Source organism: Neopsephotus bourkii, unplaced genomic scaffold (genome assembly GCF_033783945.1).
Source record: "Neopsephotus bourkii isolate Nb327-2 ecotype Australia unplaced genomic scaffold, CSIRO-AGI_Nbou_v1 NB_107, whole genome shotgun sequence".
Classification (NCBI taxonomy): Eukaryota; Metazoa; Chordata; class Aves; order Psittaciformes; family Psittacidae; genus Neopsephotus; species Neopsephotus bourkii.
In genome coordinates this window covers 1,610,097-1,631,350 of record NW_026900624.1, presented here as the reverse complement: position 1 = coordinate 1,631,350, position 21,254 = coordinate 1,610,097, and the positions used below count along the sequence as shown (strand labels likewise).

General features: G+C 45.7%; 1 protein-coding gene across 3 annotated transcripts; it reads right to left on the bottom strand.

Moving 5' to 3' along the window:
• Positions 1-714: 714 nt before the first annotated feature.
• WDR91 (WD repeat domain 91) lies at positions 715-20,962 on the bottom strand. 3 transcript variants are annotated; one of them, XM_061357606.1, is made up of 15 exons: positions 20,800-20,962; positions 18,814-18,993; positions 17,083-17,289; positions 15,649-15,732; positions 13,008-13,132; positions 10,945-11,122; positions 10,509-10,664; positions 8,211-8,410; positions 7,633-7,783; positions 6,112-6,206; positions 5,622-5,790; positions 4,638-4,746; positions 3,012-3,124; positions 2,063-2,260; positions 715-1,169 (listed from the first exon to the last, which is right to left on the bottom strand). In XM_061357606.1, the coding sequence occupies exons 1-15, from the start codon at positions 20,920-20,922 to the stop codon at positions 1,005-1,007; spliced, it is 2,253 nt and encodes a 750-aa protein (XP_061213590.1). In that variant the 5' UTR covers positions 20,923-20,962; the 3' UTR covers positions 715-1,004. The 3 variants fall into 3 exon arrangements, with proteins under 3 accessions (XP_061213590.1, XP_061213600.1, XP_061213606.1); XM_061357616.1 differs by lacking the exons at positions 15,649-15,732; positions 17,083-17,289; XM_061357622.1 differs by lacking the exons at positions 15,649-15,732; positions 17,083-17,289; positions 18,814-18,993; positions 20,800-20,962 and adding an exon at positions 15,605-15,625.
• Between the last annotated feature and the right edge of the window lie 292 nt (positions 20,963-21,254).

The following is a 21,254-nucleotide window of genomic DNA, read 5'->3' as shown; positions in this document are numbered from 1 at the left end:
CTCCAAGCTGAGTCTTAGAGAGTTTCTCCCATCGACTTTTATGGTAACAGTGGCAAGCAGGGTCAGATGCTGCTGGTCAGCGATGGCCAAGCAGGCCCACAGGAAGGCCGAGGGCAGGCAGGGAAGGCAGCCTGCAAGCCGGTTTCTGGAACAGCGAGGGCCATGGCCAGGCACAGGCACAGCCAAGATAGAGCTAAGGACAGGGACTCCGTCTTCAGGTGAAAGTGAACCTGAAGACAGGGATGCTGCAGCTCAGGCGGGGCCTGAAGGCCTCTGCCTACACCCCAGTGGGCCTCCTGAGCCCATGGGCTGAAGGACCCAGCTCGGTCTGCTGGTGACTTACATTTGTGCCACAGAGAGGTTGTGGAGTCTCCCTGCTTGGAGATGCTCCAGACTGGAGATGGCCCTGCATGACCTGCCCTGCCCGACTCTGCTTTGGGCAGGCCAGGGAAGGGCCAGACAAGATGAGGCCACTTCCAGCCTCCATGACGCTGTGTTTTTAACGCACAGATGTCTCCGCTGATCCAGACATCTCATACCGATCCATACATTCATGCAGGCCCAGTCTTATTTGGACAGACCTCCTGCCTGCTTTTTTCACAAACCTTTTGCCCAAGTCTGACCTCCTCTTAGCTGTAACTATATCTGGCAACAGACATAACAACTGTAGACTGTATCCAGCACTGCCAGGCAGAAAGATGGCAGCAACCGTTGCAGACACCAAGCCTTCTAGCCACGTGCTACTCAAGATTCCCCAATGGAGGGATCACAGCTGCTATAATGGGTCAGTGGAGACTGCATTTTTCAGTGCTGCCACTGATTTGGTCCCATATCAGCACTCTGTTGCACAGTGGTTTGGCAAATGTATTTAATGTTTGTCAAGAGACAAAAGGTACAACGAGAAGAAGGACCGTGTTGCCCTCTCTCTCCCATGCAGTTTGTTCCTGTGGAGTTAACACTGCTTCCGTCAAGGCCGTTGCTCTTTCCCTTCAGCACTATCCAGGTTAAGACTTTTGAGCCAGTAAGGTTGTTAATTTAATCTTCCCATCCATAGAGGCAGTGAGGCAGGTCCCACAGTCCATGGCCGTGCTCCAATCCACTGTGACAACGGGAGCTCTGTGTCCTCCCAGGGAAAGGCAGCTCTCCAGAACCTTTTCCTCACCATTTAACTAAAAGAAGGAAAACATAAGATTTTAAGGAGGCAAGCTTCTTCAGCAGGGGCAGTGCACCAACAGGAGAAGCCAAAGTGTGCTACAGACTCCACATCCTTATCAGCATACGTAATTAAGCCACAAATCAGAGAGAAGTTGAGATGTATGTAGCACACATGCAGAATTAGATTTCCAGTCTCATGACAGAAGCTGTGTTCTCAGCTCCTGACATCGGCTGAGCTGCAGGAATTGAGCAAGGCAGTCTAAGAGCACAAACTGATGAGGAGCACATAGGCCTAAGCTATAACTCATGTTAGTATAGGTGCTCTGAATGCCCCAGATGCAAAGTAAAAATTCTAATTTGCCTTGCAGTGTCTTATACTCACTGTAATGACTAAAGAATCAGACAAGGGGGCTGCAGTCAGTAACCACCTCTTGCGGTGGCACAGAAATTTGGATACTTGGAACCATTCAGCCTTACCCTTAATTTCAGTGTACACTAAGAGCAGATAATCAGGCTGGGACTAACATAGTAGTAGCAAGCACACAAGGCAGATTAAAGATAAGCATCAGCCAACAATCACAAATTTTGCAATGAACTGGCAGGTACTAATATGCTAAAAAAAAAAAAAAACAACCCAAAACTTCATCCTAGGCACCTGGGCACCAAGGAAAACGGCTGCAGCTAAGCTGAAGAACATGCAGCATCCATACTCTGCCTACATACAGAAAGCCAAACAAGTACAGGGGGCTCAAACACTTGCTAAACACCACATCAAACTGAGCAGCAACTTTCACAGAGCCGGGATGGGTACGTGCTGCTCAAGAACCTCTAGCTGCTGGCGTTGCAGCCTTCTAACAAGAGCTTGTATGGATGCGTAAGAGCATTCCCCACCACTTCTCAGACTTACTTTAAAAATTACTCCCCCAGTAGAGGAACACGTCAACATATAGTTGCCCTCAGAGTCAAAAGCAAAAAGCCTTCCTCGTGGGAACTGGACTTGCTTGTAGCCACTGTACCCAGACAGAACAAAAGGACCCGTAGCTTCGGTGGGAAGATGGTACTCAGACACCTTCAAGCCACTTCTGTGAATATTCCACTGAATAAACTAGAATGACAAAAAGAGATTACAAAAGCCCACAGTTACACTGATTGGGATGAAAGCAGAGGGGCCATTCCTCTTAAGGTAACTGGCTATTCCTCACAAACAGAATATGGCATTTTGACGTGCGTATCTAAGTGAGTATTTATAAAACACAAGCCGCAAAGGCTGCAGAGTGCCTACTGTCCAGGCAAACATAGGCTCTACCTTCCACTAGCACTGCTGCCTATGTGTCCTTCCACATTGCATGCAGGATCCTAGTGGGAATTCACTTAACTCTCACCAGCCCCACCTTCAGGCAGGTGGATCCCTCCCTGAGCCACATCTCTACCTCTCGAGACTGTGGAACTGCAGAAATTGAAGCCTTTTATTGGAAGCAACTATAAGGGAGCTGCTGACAAGGAAATTTATACAAAGTGGTCAAATATCTGCTCCTTGGTGAATCCCCAGATCTGCAATGTGGTGATATCAGGGGCACAGAAAGGTCACCTTTACATGGATTCCCTACGAAGGGGATGTTACCAATAGCAGGATTTGCAGACAAGGTCTGAGGCAGCTCCAGCTGTTAATACACTTTCCAGCCACTCTCTCTACAGAAACTGCACGGAGCAGGATGGTGCTGCACACCTGAGACTACAGTCAGCAGCACGCAGATCCCCAGATTCTGAGGCTATTTTTACTGCTATCCCCACCACATGGAGAAGACTCCAGAAGGTATCTCCGTCAGCTGAGCAGTAGAAGGTCACCCAGAGCCTACCTTGCCATCCTCGCCTATGCTGTAGACTGTGTTCTCATCACAGCTGAACTCAACAGAGTAGACTTCCCCATCGTGTGCCTTCCAGCTCATGGCGCACTCATGCTGCTGCATATCTGAGGGGAGAGCCAGTACTGAACACAACTCATACTCACACAGAACTGAACTGAAGAGAGGGAAGTCCTTTATGTTTATGAGGTCTCTGCCCCAGCCCTCTAAACTAGTCTGGGGGAGCCCAAGAGACAATCCTAGCACCCTGTGCTTATCCTCCTGCATGTGGCTTTTACACTGACCACAAAAAAATCATTGCTTGTAATTAGGCACCTCTTCCCCTAACTTTACAGGGCTGCTCACTGTCAACTGAAGGCATTCTGCATCTAAGCCCCACTGGCACCTTTATTCTTCTCCCCCCCTTCTCCACCCTCACAGCTGCTGCCAGCTCTGTCCTCCCAAACACGGGCCTGCAGCCTCCAGCTCAGCAACCGGGCCAAAAGCAGATCCCTCATTCACATTCATAGAAGAGGCAGGCCCAAACTGCCTTTACTACAAGGACAGGCTGAAGAGGACAAAACCTGAGAAACAGAAATTGCTCAGGGAAGGACAGATGGGAAACCCTTGCCTTCAACTAGAAGGTCACACATTAATTCCTTTCCTCAAGACTCAGCCTCTAGCAGTGGTACTGCTACATGGCACACCCAAGACCACATGGCTCCAGGCCAAGTCAAGTCTCCTCCTCAGCAGGAGGGAAGCAACAGATCCAGCAGCACTACCAAGGTCACCAGCCACTACTGCCCGGAAAAAGGTTTATTACAATTCCCTCCCAAGAGCTATTGTGGAGAGAAAACAGCTTCCACCTTGGTGTTCAAGCATGTTCCACAGCTGCCTCCCTGCTGGCAGAAGAAGGGTGTTAGGAGCAGCCAGCTAGGGACACCAAGGGGGTACCTTACTGCCCAATTTCACAGCGTCATTTAGGTTAGAAGTGACCTTTAAAGATCATCAAATCCAGCTGTTACCCCAGGACTGCCAAGTCCAGCACTAAAACATGTCCCTAACCACATCTACACATCCTTTAAATACCTCCAGGGACAGCAACTCCAGTTCCCTGGGCAGCCTGTTCCAATGCTTGATGACCCTTTTGGTGAAGAAATTTTTCTTAATATCCAATCTAAACCTCCCTTGGCACTGCTTGTCCTCTTCCCTTCATCCTATTACTTGTTACTTGGAAGCAAAGAGCAACCCCCACCTCACTACATCCTCCTTTCAGGTAGCTGTAGAGAGCGGTGAGGTCCCTCCTGAGCCTTCTCTTCTCCAGACTAAACAATCCCAGTTCCCTCAGCCATTCCTCATCAGACTTGTGCTGCAGGGCCTTCACCAGATTCATTGCCCTTCTCTGGACCCGCTCCAGCACCTCAACATCTCTTTTGCAGTGGGGCCCAGAACTGAACACAGTGTTCAAGGTGTGACCTCACCAGTGCTGAGTACAGGGATATGATCACTGCCCTGGCCCTGCTGGCCACAGCAGTGCTGATACAGGCCAGGATGCCACTGGCCTTCTTGGCCTCCTGGACACAAGCTGGCTCATGTTCAGCTGCCTGTCAACCAACATCCCCAGGGCCTTTTCCACCATACCAAAAAGACGAACAATCCCATCTGCAGCACCGGTGACCAGCAGGTTGCCATTGTGGTTGAAAGCTGTGCAGTTAATAGCAATGGGCTCAGGCTCCAGAGAGAACTGCAGCTGGAAGGGAAAGTCTGCATTAATGCTGAGTAATGGAGCTCTGGGGTGCTGAGGAGCTGATCTCCAGGGGAGGTAGGAAAGACTATATCTAGCAGCAAGAACTCCTCCAGTCTGGAACCTTTTACCTCTCATGATTATACGCTTTAAGGCTAGCAGCTGCATTTTATTGTGACACTAACCCGACAATTCATGTAAGCCAAGCCACAGCTTTCCTGGCCATGGCCTCAAGGCTGCAAACCCAGCTTCTGGCAGGCATTAGCCTGAGTATGTTGCTTTCTTCTACACGTCAGGGACAGCATTTCTTAAGAGAAAAGGTGAGGAGTAGAATGAGGATTCCCTGCCGGAATCTGACCCATTTAAATTGAAACAATGGAGAAGATAACACAAGATGAAACCTCTGAACGAAGCACTTCCCGCAAAAGCAGGGAGGGCAGGGGAAATAGCAAAGAAAACCCTTCAATATAGCTCAACTGGAGAAAACCTGAGCAAAGAATCATTCACTCCACTTGGGACATTTTCAGTCATAAACTATGCAGGTAGCATAGTCCACAAAAAAAACCACAAAGCAACACCACCACCCCCCCCAAAAAAAAACCCCAAACCAAAAACAAACACAAACACAACAAACAAAACACAAAAACAACAGCATAATGCCCCGAAAAACAACAGACCAAGAAAACAAAAACCTCTACCCAAATCCAAAAGCTGCTTACACTATTCATTTTTCTCCTATATGTGACAGAGGGGAAAGCTTGAAGGGGGCTAAAAGAAGAGGACTGAAAAGAAAGTCAGCATAATTTAGAAAGAGAGCTCCTACACACTGAAACAGAAGACATTCACGCTAAGCAAGCAGTCTGAGACAGGAAAGCAAGTACCTGCTGCTTCATCGTTTTGGTGTCCCACAGTAGCAGCTTCCCAGCAACTTGGTTCACGCTTTTACCCCCAGAGCTGACTGCTGAGAAGTCCATGTGGGAGATGGGGCTCTGGGCTGCTGCAGAACACACAAATGAGGCACCACTTGGGCTGCAGGCAAGCGAGAGGATCCTGAAACACAGCAAACATCTGAATTGCCTTTCCAGCAGCTGCCTCAAGCACAACACTCAACTACAAGCTCTCCCAGACAGGGTGCATTGTACAGGAGGGCAGAATTCGAATGTTTAGACTGACTTTGTGCATTTCCCATTTAACTAAGCAGTTTTATGTTGCTCAGACAGGGACTGCCCTCTGGACGAAGGTTACAGTCCTCCAGTTGCAGGAAAGCAGTGGGAACACTGAGACTTCACCTACCTTTTCACAGTCAAAACCAGCAATATTTATATTTATATTATTTATATTTATATATAAAAAGCAGTATTCCAGAGTTACCTGGGCATGTCTTCATCAATGCTGATTTCACAGAGGTTCTTCTTTGCTTCTGTGTCATAAAGACGAACCGTCCCAACCCCACTGCCAAGCAATAGCTTGAAACCAGCAAGGAGGAGATGAAAGGAATGTGAGTGAACAGTACAATGACACTGTCCAACAATCAACATCACTTTTTTTTTTTCCTATTTGTGCATTCAGACTAAACAACACTCCATTAGGGCACATCCTGTCTTCCTCTGCATATCATGCTGAGTAAAACTACCCTAAAGCCACAGAAGTCAAAGTAAAAGCACTGCTTTCCAGCAAGAAAAAGATCCAATAGGCAAAAGGGTAGACTAAAAGCTACTTTCTAGACTATGGCTCGACATTATAGGATGCCAGACTTACATGGAGTCTCAATATCTAGGGGAGCAAAGAAAGAGTAACACAGAATTAACAACTTAAGAGGAAACTAGCAGAAGCCACCTCCTTTCATAGAGCGGAGAATTCAGTCATCCAGAAGGGCTCACACATGCTTTATGAGTGGTGCTACAATTTAAATCAAAAGTAAAACCATGGAGGGATGCATTACCATAGGAAACTAAATAAGCCAGATCCTTCTTAACTGAGAGTCTGGTTTGCTGCAAAATCCCCATAAATTTCAGAAAAAAGAATTTATTGGCAAGCAGGGAATAAACTCCACAAAGCAGAAGAAACATCAAACCAACTGCATGGACAACTTCCTCTCTAAGAGCAAAAGAACAGAAAGACAAGCTATAGCACCAGCTCTTCACAGGTGGCATTATTTGGTTTTGTAGCAACAGATTGTCAGTGCCAGAATGTGTGCAATATTCCCCTGGTTGCAGGCCTGCCTTCGCACACAGCCCTGTCTCTTCACCAAGGGAGCTCATGAAACACTAGCAACAGCTCCAAGACTCAGAAGAATGCATATAATTTAAGGCTCCTCTCTACTAAGAGAACTAGAAAAAATAAAATGCTGTAGGAAACATTTAAACTGTCTTATTTAAAAAAGCCCTGAGCTCCTTATGCACACAGCAACCCTCAATTCATAAGGCACCAGTATAAAACTGGCCACAAAGCCCTTTTCACACCTGCACACCACACCCGTGCTCCTCCCTACTCTACTTTTGGCCCAGGCTGTGAGTGAATAAAGCCCCACAGATCCCTGCTGCAGGGTTCCCATGGGCCGTTGCCCCAGGCTGTCTCCGCCTGCCAAGTGGCTGCCTCCTCTGCCTGAAGATAGGCACTTCTCTTAAAGGAGCTGCTTCTAATCTGCCACTGTACTCACACTGCAACTTCAGAACTTCTGTCTCAGAGGCAACCAGTGAACTCCTTGCTCAATGCACAGAGTACACTCCTCACTCTAGTTTTCTTAGACTTCAGTACCCCATGTCCCACTAAGTGGAAACTAGCTGTTGCCCTGAGCTTATCCACAATGCAACTATGTAGAAGTTAGTGGGCAGCAACACAGCCTCAAATCATCTGACATGTTTTTCAAGCCTCTACACGCAAACTACTCACCAGCCGATCACGCTTGGTTGCCCATTCCAGAGACAGCAATGGAGATTTGGAAATGGATGAAGCTTTAGTTTGCATTATGGGGTTAAAAGACCACACTTTGATGACCCCATCCACATCCAAGCTGGCCACCCGCCGTCCAGAACAATCAACCCTATGGGCAGAAGGAAACCAATTGGATTTTTTTCTCTCCCTAAAATTCTTAGATGTGAATATATGCCCCAGTAATCCTTCCTCTCCTGGCCACACACCAATTCCTTCTGCAGGAATCAGAACTTCCTTGCACCACTTCCTGCCCCTTCCACAATGAAGTGCACCAAGCTCCACATGTAAAGTATAATGCCCTTAAGCAGTATCACCTTGCTTTCCCAGGGAGTTTCTTCCTGGCTGGCATCTCTCAGTCACAAAAATCTTTGTCCATTCTCACTGCACAACCTAGAGGCTATTATCATTCACGCCAACTTTACTGCCCTACAACCAAGAGTACATGCACAATGTGCTGGACAGAACAGAGGCTGGGAAAGAGGCCGAATGGCCTCTACAGAGCCTTCTACGAGAGGCTGCTTCTGCCAGCCCATTACCTGCAGTACATGATGGATGAATGGTGCTCCCCATACTCCTCCTGGCTCAGAACGATGAAAGGCTGCTCCTGCCGGACACCCACAGCCTCTGCATTGCTGGCAAGCATTTTGGCTGAAGTCTCTGTTTGCTCTGCATGCAGCTCTGAACATGGCTCCATCTCAGCTGTGCTAATATCTGTTTTCTTCTCAGCACTTTGGCCCTGAAGGAAGAAATCCTGTGTGAAATACAAGGAAGCAGCAGCACCTCCAGATCAAGCTCTTCAGCCACCCCAGCCTGCTGAGAGAAAAAAAAAACCAACAAAAAGCTACACTGGAAAAGAAGCACTCTCAGCTCAACACACATTCTGCCAGGGACCTTTCTGAGCACAATGATGGTGTGTGTTGCACAACTGCACCATTTAATATGGCTTCCTTGGTTGTAGACTCCCTTATATCCCCCTCCATGTTCCCAGCCATACACTTTAAAACGAACCACAACATCACTTTGGCATACATCAGCTGGTACCAGAGGCCCATTTTGATGCCATCAGGGACAGATTTACAAAGAAATCAACATATTTCTAGGAATTCTTGCATTCAGCAGTGTAAGTTAGGTTGGTATAATTTGCAGTTCAGTAATCTGCACAAAAACTCTTGATGGATAGTAAACCCCAGTGGATGGATTATCCTCATCTGCCAGAGACTGAATTTGTGCACAGTGAGGCAACAACTGCAGCCAACTTACTGAGGACAATGGCAGACTCAAGGCCAAAAGCTAAACCCCAATTTGACAGGGCAGACAGCATAAAAGGAATTTTGGAAAGTGAAGGTATATGAACTAGACGAAATCTGTACTGCAGTACAGTGTTTGAAAGCAGCTTATCTTCCTTTACTACCAGAAGCTGACCAAGAAACAGATACAGCACATAAGCCAGTAACACATCCGTAAGCATTCCTCTGCTAAACCATCTTCTGAAGATGAAGTGCCCCAAAATGGTGTTAGTATTGATGGTTTTGAATCCCTGTTCCCTAATACATCCTTGCCTTAATTTACAGTAGCTTCACATCTTGAGCAACATGATTCAGGGTCACACACTGAATAATCAAATCAAGCAAAGTCACAAAGCTGGAAAAAACTGGGAAATAAGAATGCCCCTCTCTGTGTTAGTCAATGTGAGAAGATAACCGATGAATAGGACTCATGTGAAAGAAACAGTGCTGCCTCTCAGTTTCCTTTCTGCTCACGTGTGCTGAGCACAACAGAAAGCTGAACAGGATCAGCTTCCCCAAGAGTACCAGAAGCAGCTTTTACAAAGCCACAAAAACACTGTCTTAACCTGGAACATCACAAAAATAGGGAAGCCAACGAATACTTATTGGGAAACCAGGCTTTGCAGTTTTCCAACCACTGTTTAATTAAAATGTTTTAGATGAGACATCAATCAAAAGGTTCTCTCGTAACTTTGAACGCTTAGTGGTGAAGTAACATCTCCTCTCTAAAGCACCACTCCCCCCCCCCACTACAGAAAAGCCACACATATGGCCAGTAGGCAACAGTCCTTCATCACTGGCTCTCCCTCAAGGCACAGTGTCTCATACAGCCAAAGTAAACATGACTAAGATGTTGCCATCATTCCTCCTGTGCTCTGTATCCTTTGACCACATAGCTTCTGAAAGCCAGAAAACACACATGTGAACGGTAGCAGTCTGTTGACCTTCAGTGTTTAAAATCCAAGACACGGTTTTATTATTTCATGATTAAATTCCAAGACAGTTTATTATTTTATTTGATTAGAAAGCAGGGCACACCCCCAGGCAAAACTGCAATATACAGTGCAAAAACCTCAGAAAAGCGAACTTTGCTGCTGGTGGCATTTTTCTCCTACCCAGGAAAACTTTCTATCAATTTTTATCTGTCCTATGCAGAGCCTTCACAAACTGGGAGAGAACTTACTTGGGCAGGATGGGTGAGCCAAGTCCACTGCTTGGTTAATGGAATGGGGATTATAACAAGATATTTGAACATAACCATTCAGGTAAATGAAATATACCCTCCCCAGGACCAGCCTGTTGAGAGTATCATGGGAAAAGACAACTCTTCTTCCATCTGAAATGTCAATACTGATTCCCTTCCAGGGACACAGAAGTAAACCGAATGCAGAAGGAGTTGATTAACTACACATTAACCTGTGATACAGTTAGATCTGAGTAGCAATTCAGAAGCTAAACAGGAACACTTGCACTTGTTTTACCAGTTAGCATAACAAATCACAGAACTACCAGCCCTCTGCCTCCCAACCTTACAGTGTTGCCCAGTACCTGGAAGGTTCCTTTTGACAGAAGTTCCTTCCTTTCCTTCCCATGCTCTTGCAGACGTTTCTGCCGCTGCTGCAGGGAACTTGATTCACCTGCTAAGCCACTGAAATGGCTCTTCCCGTCCTTAGTGCTCACTGCTCCTTCTTTTCCTTTGGCACTCTGGAAGGCAGAGGAACAATTTGGCCAAGTTACACTTCTGCTAGGCTGCAAAGCAAAGAGCAAAAGGGGAGGCAAAGAAACCAAGCATCTGCAAGGGCTCCAGAAGCCTCCCAGACAACAGCAGCTGTGTTTGAGCTGCATTCAAACCCACCACACATTCCCAAGGAAGGAAAGGGTATTTCTTTTTTTTCAGGTGCACACAAAAGCTTGGAACAGTGCTGTGCTGCAAGTTACCTCCTTGGACACTAAGCACCTTTCAACAAACCCAGTTGAGAATTACCTGATGGTTTGTTGATTCTTTCTTTCCTAGCAGCATACTGCTGGTCTGTGTTGGAGAAGCCCCACTTGGATGGGCTGGTCTGGAAGGGCTCTTTTTACTTTGGGAAAGAAAAGAGGACAGAAAGCCTCCCCGGGACTGGAGAGAATGTGCAGTACCCCTCTGACTGCAGGTCATATCGCTAATAAAAAATAAAGATAAATAAAACACAAGCCAAACAAAAACACCAAACAGAATATGAAAGTGTAGCCAGACAACCTCAAAGACCACCCAACAAGTGCCAGCTGTTTGACCCACTGGAGGACAGATGTTCCTTTCCAAGCTGATGCATTAAAACACTATTTTAAAACACCCTCTTGGTGCCTGGAGCAGAACATGAGAATTACTGTAACCAAAGCTCACTTCTCAGAGATGCCATTGAGATTGCAGGCTTAAAGGGGCACCTCAAATTCCTTCCACTCCATCTGGTGAGCTTAGAAAGATCTCAAAGGAAAGGCAGAGGAATCCAGATTTCCAAAGAACCTATTCAGCTGTGATTCCCAATTCAAAGTGTAACACAGCCCTACTTTGAGGGGCATTCAGTATTCATTGTTTCACTGAATACCCTCAGATATTTAGCAAGTCATGTTCAGCAATTGTAAAGCACAGGCCCTCAGTATCTCAAAAACTGGACCCAAAGAGAACAAGAAATTTAAGCCCATTTCTGTGATTACACACACCTCCCTGCTCAGCCCACAACACTAAGAGCAGCAGCTGCTTCCCAGAACATAATTGTCTGACCTCACTCTGCTACAGCTCCTTTGGAGCAGAGCAGCACGCAGGAGAAGTGGAATACCATCATCTTCACTGTGTCTATTCTCTCTTCTAGGAAGGAACATTTCTACCAAAGTTGGGTTGAGCAGACATGGAAAAAGCAACCAGAACTAGCCCCCAGACTAACAGACAAGTTGCACACAAAAAAATTGCCACTTCTTTGACAAGTTTTTCCAACACAAATGGGAAAATATGAATATGGGAATAAATGATCCCATCCTCCATTCCTCCATGTCACTCTCCCCCATGTGTGCAGATGAACATCAGGGTTTTCCACTTAAGAGGTTAAACAAAACAAGAATAGTCTCAGACTCTGTATCCTGTCCCATGCAGAAAGTGCAGAGCAGTTATCTAAATCGTTCACCAGACACTTAGGTCTATTTAATCAGACAATTTTTACACTAAAATTAAAACTTTGTGTGTGGTCCCTGCTAAAACTTTCATTTGTCCTTGTCAGCAGATCAATTTGCTCAATCCCCCTCCCATCTGAATAGAAGTAGAACATGAGAAAGTCAATGCCCTGACATTTATTAATACCTTGTGCTGAGATAGATACATTTGCTTTCAGATCCTTTTAAAGCAAGAAAAAAAATAAATCTCTAACACAATGAATTCAGACTCCCAGACCTGCTTTGCATGACTGCATAATGGGGCAAAAAGAAACAATTAAACCAGCTGTATCTCTGTGTATGTTGCCTAATTTCCACATACAGGAATACAGAAGATGCAGCTATAGAACACATTTTAACTGCAGCAAGTCTATGAAGAATTCTGAGCCTCACAGAAGAGAAGCTCCTTTTTCCTTGACTTTGCAAAAGTAAGAAAGCATCTCTATAACAATGATCCCTCTGGGTTATACAGTAACAGTGGCTACAGAACAACATAGGACACTCACCTACTGCTCTGCAGGCACTAGCATAAATAAGAGTAAAGAGACAATCCACTTTATTTGAGCAGTACAGCTGGGTATTGCACTGCTATCAGTACCCTGGCTGCCCAGACCACCTTGCTGCTGAGAACAGAGCAGAATCACTTCCATGTGTGCTTGGGCTATTACTGATTGGCAAAAATCTCTCTCCCAAATGGTGCGAGATGCCCATCATGAATTCTCCCATTAAACCACTTAGGTCACCAGAATTTCTACTTGGATGCCTTTCTGCATTGATTCACAGGGCAGGAAACAAGGAAATTACCCTTCAGGGTCCTCCCTAACCCATTAAAAGCAGCAGAGCCTGTCCCTTGCAGGCACTCACAGCTCAGAGTCCCCTAGTCGATCCATGTTGGCCACATATGCAGGCAACTTGTGATGCATGACTGCTTGCTCCACCTCCACTTCCTCTTTCTTCATGCGGGAGGATTCAGCCTGCAAAGCAAACAGCTACAACAAGACAAGAGAGACAAGTAAACAGAGGGTCACTGAGATTCACCCTTCCCACTTGCTGAGGCTGTTTGCTGCTTTTATTTCAACAACCCTAGAAGGATGTGGACAGAAGAAAGTTGTTCTGACTAGCTGAGCACCACATTAGTCCAAGTAGTCAAAACAGTCAGTATTTTACACACATGAAACTAGAACCCACTTAAAACCCTTCACTCTTCTCCTTGAACTGCTGCAGTAGGGACATTAATGGTGCTAAGAAGCAAGAGCCAGCTACAGCAAAGCTGATCAGCCACACAGTGCAGGCATTTCAAGGCCAGGGCAATGCATGTGACTGGCAGTAGTGATGTATGGGCACTGAGCCTAGAAGGTAATCTTCCCACAGCTGAGGGTTCGATGAGGTGGCAGAGCGTACTGAAGCCAGTGCCATCAGGTCACCCTGAAATCCAGCTCTGCACACTGCCCAACTCCCTCCCAAGCTTGACAGTGAGATTTACCTCATTAAGGGGAAGAGCTTCTTTTCTTCCCCCCCCTCCCCCCTTAGCAGAAAGGAACCTCAGGACAGATCTTTTTATGCCTGTGACTCTTGCTCACATTAACAGTTCCTTAGGCTTTTCTATTTCCATGAATTTGTTTTTCAGATGTTATTCTTCATTTTCCTTTCATCATAGTATTTAAGGAAAGAAATTACAAGGAAAAGGAGCTTCAGAATTCAGCTTGTTATTCCTCTATTTGTGTTGTTTCAACAGTGAACTCAGAATCACTACTTAATTGCAACTAGCATCAAATTCAAAATTTATTCACACCACTTTTTATTTAAACCCCTACTTGGAGCACTGTGTGCAGTGCTGATGTCCTCAACATCAAGGCCAGGTTGGACGAACCTTGGGTGAGATGGTTTAGTGTGAGGTGTCCCTGCCCGTGGCAGGGGGGTTGGAACTTGATGATCTTAAGGTCCTTTCCAACCCTAACTATTCTATGATTCTACGAACGTAAGAAGGACATGGAGCTGCTGGAGCAAGTCCAGAGGAAGGTCATGAGGGTGGCTGAAGCACCTCCCATATGAAGACAGGCTGAGAAAGTTGAGGTTGTTCAGCCTGGAGAAGACAAGGCCGCTTGGAGACCTCATAGCAGCCTTCCAGTATCTGAAGGGCTCTTTCCAACCCTAACCATTCTATGATTCTATAGGTAGCCTCTTCCTTTTCTGACCTGATCAATTCCCCAAAAAGTCTAGTTTTACCTCTACTATTTGTCAGAGAACACTTACCCAGTCTGTAAATTATATCAATAAGCATATGAAACAAAACAAAAACAAAGCAAAACAAAACAAAAAAAAAAAACACCAAAACCAGCTTTAGTTTAACTAAAAGTACAGAATAAATAAAAAAAACCCAAAGAAATAAAAGAGCTCGATTTCAAAACATACCTTATCCTGCTGTCCCTATTTACTGACCGTCTTTGCAGAACCTTCCTACCAAAATTTGCCTGAAACACTGAATCCATACAGTTTACAGCAACAAACCTCGTTTTTCTTTCACAAAAAGTGTCTCTATTTAGAAATCAATTATTCTCTTTTACTTCAACATTTTTAGGACAAATGAACAGTCCTGATCAACTACCGGAACAGCTGAAACAGGAAGCACAACATACAACACAGTGTTTTATAACACAGGAAGTAAAGCACAAAACTTACTGAAGTATTTATACAGAGCAAGTTTTTAGTTGGTATGTTTGAGGAAGTGGAACTAAAAGTCCTCCTCGCATGAATAAGGCTTCCCACTTACACACTGTCATCCACATGTGATCTATGGCTTATAAAGCTTTTGAACTGCAGATTTCACAAATCTCTTTAACAGGAAATTACACTGGCAAAGGAACAACACATGTTACATATTCATACAGTCTGTTTAAGCATCTACTGATGATACTGCCAAAAACAAGACACGGAGATGGGCAACATTTTGTCTGAACTGGTCAGCCCTTCTCATGATTTACCGCAAGGTCTTGAGCTGGAAAACAGGCATTTACAATGTTATCATTAGCTGATCTAAACTGCATGTCAACCACAGTGAACTGGCTATTCAGAAGAAACAGTTCTGCCTCTTTGCCAGAAGTTATTGCCAGTTCCTACTGCTCCATCAGCTAAAATCTGAAAGTGACTCAATGCTATTCACAAGTTTCCATGCAAAGTCAGCCATATATGCTCCTAACTTGCTACTAGTTTCACCTTGTCTTGTCTTTGTAGTGTAGCAGGAAAGGAGCTTGAACATTATCTAGCCACCTATCAGATATTACAGGGAGAGGGACAGTCACCTCCAGTGAAGGGACAGTAATACCCTAAACAGGCAACTCTAAGTTTACTGGACACAGCTGAAAGATAAGCCAAAATAACAAATGCCTTATAGAACCTTCCTGGAATAGGTGCCCTTAATTGCAACTATCTTGAACGGATGGAACCAATTTTACAAAACTCACAGCCTCATGCAGTCAGCAGCTAAAAGAGTGACTTCAGTTCTGACCTTATGCCGCAAGGATTCATTTTCTTCTTGTACAAGACTGCTCCTAAGACATTCAGCTTCAAAGTTCAAAATGACTGGAACTGGTGAGGAATGTTAAAGAAAATCCAGGCAAAAGCTTGCATGCATCTGGCTTAATTCTACAAGCCAGCACTCCATACTGCCATTTGCCTGTAAAATGGCAAAGGTAACTAGTCCATATTACTAGCAGGAAGTATGTGCAAGGCCATTAGACTAGTAACAGTGTAGTTACCTAAGCGAAACCATTAGCCATAGTTTAACTCCAGGCAGCTGCTTGCTCATTCCCCCACCCCCTTTGCAGCAGGATGGGGAGGAGAATCAGAAAAAGGTAAACTTATGGATTGAGGTAAGAGCAGTTTAATAACTGAAATAAAATATATTAATAAAATACTATAATAGGAAAGAGAGAGGAATAAAACCCAAGGAAAAAAGTGATGCATGATACAACTGCTTACCACCCACTGACTAATGCCCAGCTCATCCCCAAACGACAATCCTTCTAATTCCCCACAGGTTATATACTGGGCATGATGTGCTGGGGTATGGAATACTCCTGTGGCTAGGTCAGGTTAGGTACCCTGTCTCTGCTCCCTCAATAGCTTTTCGTGCCCCTCCTCACTGGCAAGGACTGACAGACTTCTGAAAAGTCCTTGATCAGGGTAAGACTACTTGGCAACAACTAAAACATCAGTACGTTATCAGCACTGTTCCCAGACTAAAGCCAAAACACAGCACTGCACCAGCTACGGGGAAGAAAATTACCTATCCCAGCCCAAACCAGAACACTATTTCACACAGGCTTTACAAGGATTTTTAGATTCTTCCTTTTTACATACCAGAAGTGGAGGACACAACAGGTTATATTACGGCGTTACTATATACTGAAGAAACAGTTGAAGATGAGCTGTACTCTAGCTGCAGCACAAACCCACCAATCAGACAACAAACAAGGTCAGAACTCTGTAGTGTGAGACAAAACCTGTTATTTCTGCCAACACTGAACTACCCTATTATAGCGAGCTATCACTCGGGTGATAGGGTCTAATAGGAGCTACTAGCTAAGTTGTGGACTATGACCTAAGGTTGCATGCCTGGTTTGTACTATGCCAAGCAAAACAGAAAAAGTGTTTCAGAACAAGATGTGCACAAGATTTCTAGTCACTAACATAGGGATGAGTTCAGCGCTAGCAACAACGACAATTATTTATGCCCAGGGAATATAACATATCATCAGATAACTGAACAATAAGCATTTCAACATCCTCTGGTAAACACCAGCTTCCTATTAAGTCTTGGTTCTAGACAATAACCTGAAAGCAGCAAGTTCTGTAATACTATATTCTTGGCACCACTGTTAATGGTGAGCATAACACCAAGGCAAGGGAGATTTAACTCTCAGTTGCAGAAAAGGATATGCATGCACTGAAATAAGACGCTCAGGAAGTTGTGCAGAGAAACGATAAACGTATCTGCCCACTGGCGGGAGAAATAGGTGGCGAATGTGGGGTTGGAGTCTGGAGCCGGGAGGAAGGGCAGGACAAACCAATCCTTCCACTCTGCCTGGTTCTGGAGCTCAGAGGCCTGCTTGAGGAAAAACTCCTGCGCCTTGTCATTGCGGCCGGTCTGAAACACAGCAAGAAGAACAGGGCTCATGCTTCCATTAATGCCATCAAATGGGTTCTAGGAATGATTGCTCTGTGTTATAAACACAGTAATAAATACTATCACCACCCAACAAAGCAAGTGGTTAGAGATAACAGATTCATCAGGGAATAGAAGAATGTCAAACACAGTAGGAGAAGCTCGCAAATGCACTTAATCCAACCTTTTTTCTAGTCACCACAGTCTTGCTTATGGGCAAATCAAACTAATTATACTGATTTCCAGCTAACCAATGCAGTTTGTGCGCTGATGTCAGACATGAGCATTTGCATACAGGACCAAAGCAGCAGATGTATTAGATGGAAACCTTTTCAAGCTACATTATTCAGACAGGACAGTCACACCTTTGTGTAAGCACATGGCAAAACAATACACGAAAAAGCACATTTCCAGAAATGCGCATTAGATTGACACCTCCGCCAACACCCAGCATTAAAGATTTTCAGTCAGAAAATGGAAACAAGGAGGAAACTTCAATTCTAAATTGCAAGAAATGGAACATGAATTCCTTATAGGTATTCATCTGTTCTGTTTGCCAAAGCCCACTCTGTGTAGTATATTCCATTCACTTCCCTGGATTTTCAACAGGATAATCTTTGCTCCCTTTTAAGCTCATTATTTTCTGTTTGATTCAAAGCAAACAAACAAACAGAAGAAGCACTCATTTTCTCTTACAAATTGTCTTGTACAGATTTGAAGCCCACTTCTCCTCTCTCTTATAAACTAAAACTCCAACTTCAATGCTAGACAAAGATTGAATAATTACAGGATCCATATATAAATGAGAGTCAATATAGAACCAAAAGTATCACAAGACAGCAGACAGTGACAGCAAATACAATCGTAAATAGACGTTGGTTCTGAGCTCCCATGGAGGTGCGAGTAGACATTTTTTTTTAATTCTGGCCCTTTTACCCTCTTGGTGTTGACCAGCTGAGTCCTGCCAGCAGGTTACAGTGGAAGGAACAGACAATCCTGCCTGTCAATCCCCTGCACTACCGCTGCCTGCTAAATCGTTCCTCATTGTGCATCAGAGCAATTGACTACTCCTACCTACATACAGGTGCTTGGGACTTCTTTTTCCTGTCTGTTTCTTTAACTTATGAAGATTGCTTTGAGCACTGTTCCTGTCCTCCTCTGTTCTCATAGCAATGTCCCACAGGGAGGCGTTTGCGAACCTTGTGGTATCTCCTGGTATATAATTTATTAACAGAGGCTGAGCAGGACTGAGTTAGCAGTACAGCCAACCTGTCTGAGGGGGACCTACTTTCATATCCAAGTGTATCTTGATGAAGCTTCCTTTATCCTGACAAGGCTGTCATGTGAGTCTTCACTAAACTTGTTACTATACTCCTGATGTATGATACATGAGTTGCTTGCCCCTTGCCCACCAGGCCTGCCAGAGGCTCACAAGGGTATTTTATTGCTCTGATTTCATACATCAGGATCTTTGTTTAAAACAAAGCCTAAAAAAACAAGTAGTACCTGAACAGTATGGACAAGGTAGTATCGGAATAAGCTGGTTTTCAGCTTGTTCACTGTTGGCCTGTACACATCTTCCAAACGGCAGAAAAGACGTCGGTCCAGATAACTCCAGTAATCCCGCAAGGCTGCCAGATCATAGCTCTGAACAAACTGCTGCAGCTGGTCCACTATCTTATCCACCTAAAGAGGGCAAAACAAGGGAGACTGCAGTCACATGAGGGCTCTTCCAGCACAAGAGATTTTCTGTAACTTAATGCTGAGAAGCTTTAACCACACAAATAATATTACACTTCAGCAATTATGCATTAGCTATTCCCCTAACCCTTGAAACACTCTGCATTTGGCAACAGCATTCTTCCACTCTGGAGCACCTTTACAAATAAAAAAAAGAAAAAAAGAAGAAACATGAAAGAACATAGCCAAACAGATTTTTGACCAAAAAAAAAAAATCACATTTTGTTAAACACAGCTGATGGGGTTTTTTTGCAAGCAAGCAAAACTTTCCTCTTCTTTTAAAAGAAGTCAGTTGATAATGAAGAAACAGGAATAATGTGATTAAGTGTTGAAAATTCAAGTGCAACATGTGGAAAATCTTATTACTTTTAGACTGAAAAAGATGTATTTAGCCAACAGAAAGAGGAAGGTCCATTGTACTGGAATCTTTTAAGTACCTTTATCTTTAATATAATCTTTAATAATATCATCTACTAACAAGTCTGCATTAGTTGCAGTCTGCAACAGATATCTCTTTGTCCTCATGCTTCTTTGAAAATCATCTCTGCATATGAGTAAGGCAGAATGGTGGTGTAGGAACTGATTTTTTTTGTTCAGTGATCTTCTGATGGCCAAGGAAGGCATCAGAAAAAAACATCTGCACCCTATACAAAATTCAACTACCAAAGTTGTTTACTATGTGGTTTGCTTCTCCCTCATCACTTAATATGTTAGGACATCATCTAGCCTCTGCGGCTTCCTACAGATAAAGGAAACGACAGTCTGTGACCCCAGTGGTCCTATTTTGTTTGATATCATTCCAACTAAATCAAATGCTTGCTGACCTCTAAACGTTAGCAAAGTGCTGGTGCTCTAAAAATAAAAGCACATACTTTATGAATAATGAAATATACTGGCTGCAGTCCTAGTTAAAAGAAAAATCTGAATATTCATAACACTACATACAGGGCCCAGAACTGCTGCTACAGAACAAGACGCTTGCACATCGGACTGAAACTGTATTTTTGAGGGTGGCAAATCCCGCGCCAGTTTCCACCCATCCAGCACGTCAGCTAGTGCTTCAGATATCCAACTTAAGGAGCAGACCTGCACACCCGCTGGATAAAAAAAACTCATGACTGAGAACAGACCCAGGCAAAGCGACATCCGCCTGCCACTGCCCTCTCCTACACACATCTCCCTGCCCCTTTCATCTCGGGACGAAGCTGAAAATCCGCTGGTGGTTCACAGGTCAGACACAAGGTCCGTGGACAGTTTAGGGCGGGCCGAGCAGACACGGCCAGCGCGGGGGCAAGCTGGCCGGGAACCACGACTACCGCCCGCGAGGGCAGGCGAGGGGGATGGAGCCCACGGTCCACCGCCGCTGCCCTGCGCTAACGCCGCTTCAGAACCAAGCAGGAGGAGAGCCTTCCACCGGCTGAAGCCGCGCAACCAGGAGGCTGCGCCAACAAAAACGGCGACGAGGCCGGGCGGCGGCCCCTGCCACCGGGATGAGGGGGCTCCCGCTTGCGCTGCCCACCAGGCTCCAGCGCCCTGCCTTGCCCCTCCCAGCCCAGGCGGGGGCGACCCTGAGGCAAGCAGCTTCTGCGGAGGAGCGCGGGGACTCCGGGAGTTTTCCCACTCCCGCCCGGCCCGATCAACCCACCCAGCCCCGGGAGCGGGTACGCGGAGGGTTCCCCGGGGCCTGTCCGGATACCGCGCCCTCCTCGGCAGCCACCCGCGCCTGGCAGAGGGAAAACGGACGCCGCTCACCCGGAAGCCCTTCTCCCGGTCCGCTTTGATCTCCGCATCCAGCTGCTTGAGGGCGGCAGTGAAGCCGCGGAACAGCAAATACTCCCGCACCAGCTCGTCAGTCCGCTCCGCTGCCGCCGCCATGGGAACCCCAGGACACCGCCCGCAGACGGGCGGGGAAGGAAGAGCCCAGCCCAACGCCAGGGGAACTACAGCTCCCAGCGTGCCTTGTTGCGCCTATGCAGCGCGAGGCACGACGGAGCTTGTAGTCCACGCAGCTGCACATGCGCACGACAAACCCGCCTCGTAGTTGCCCCCTCACAGCCAGCACGTAAAGCCCGCGTTTTCTTCGCCTCCTTATTGGCTGCCGGCGAGCTCCTACTGCGTTCCGATTGGCCCTCTGCCACGTGCGGCTCGAGTTGCTGGGCGCGGATGGGCAGGGGAGAGGCGAACATGCGAGGGGGTCGGGCCGAAGC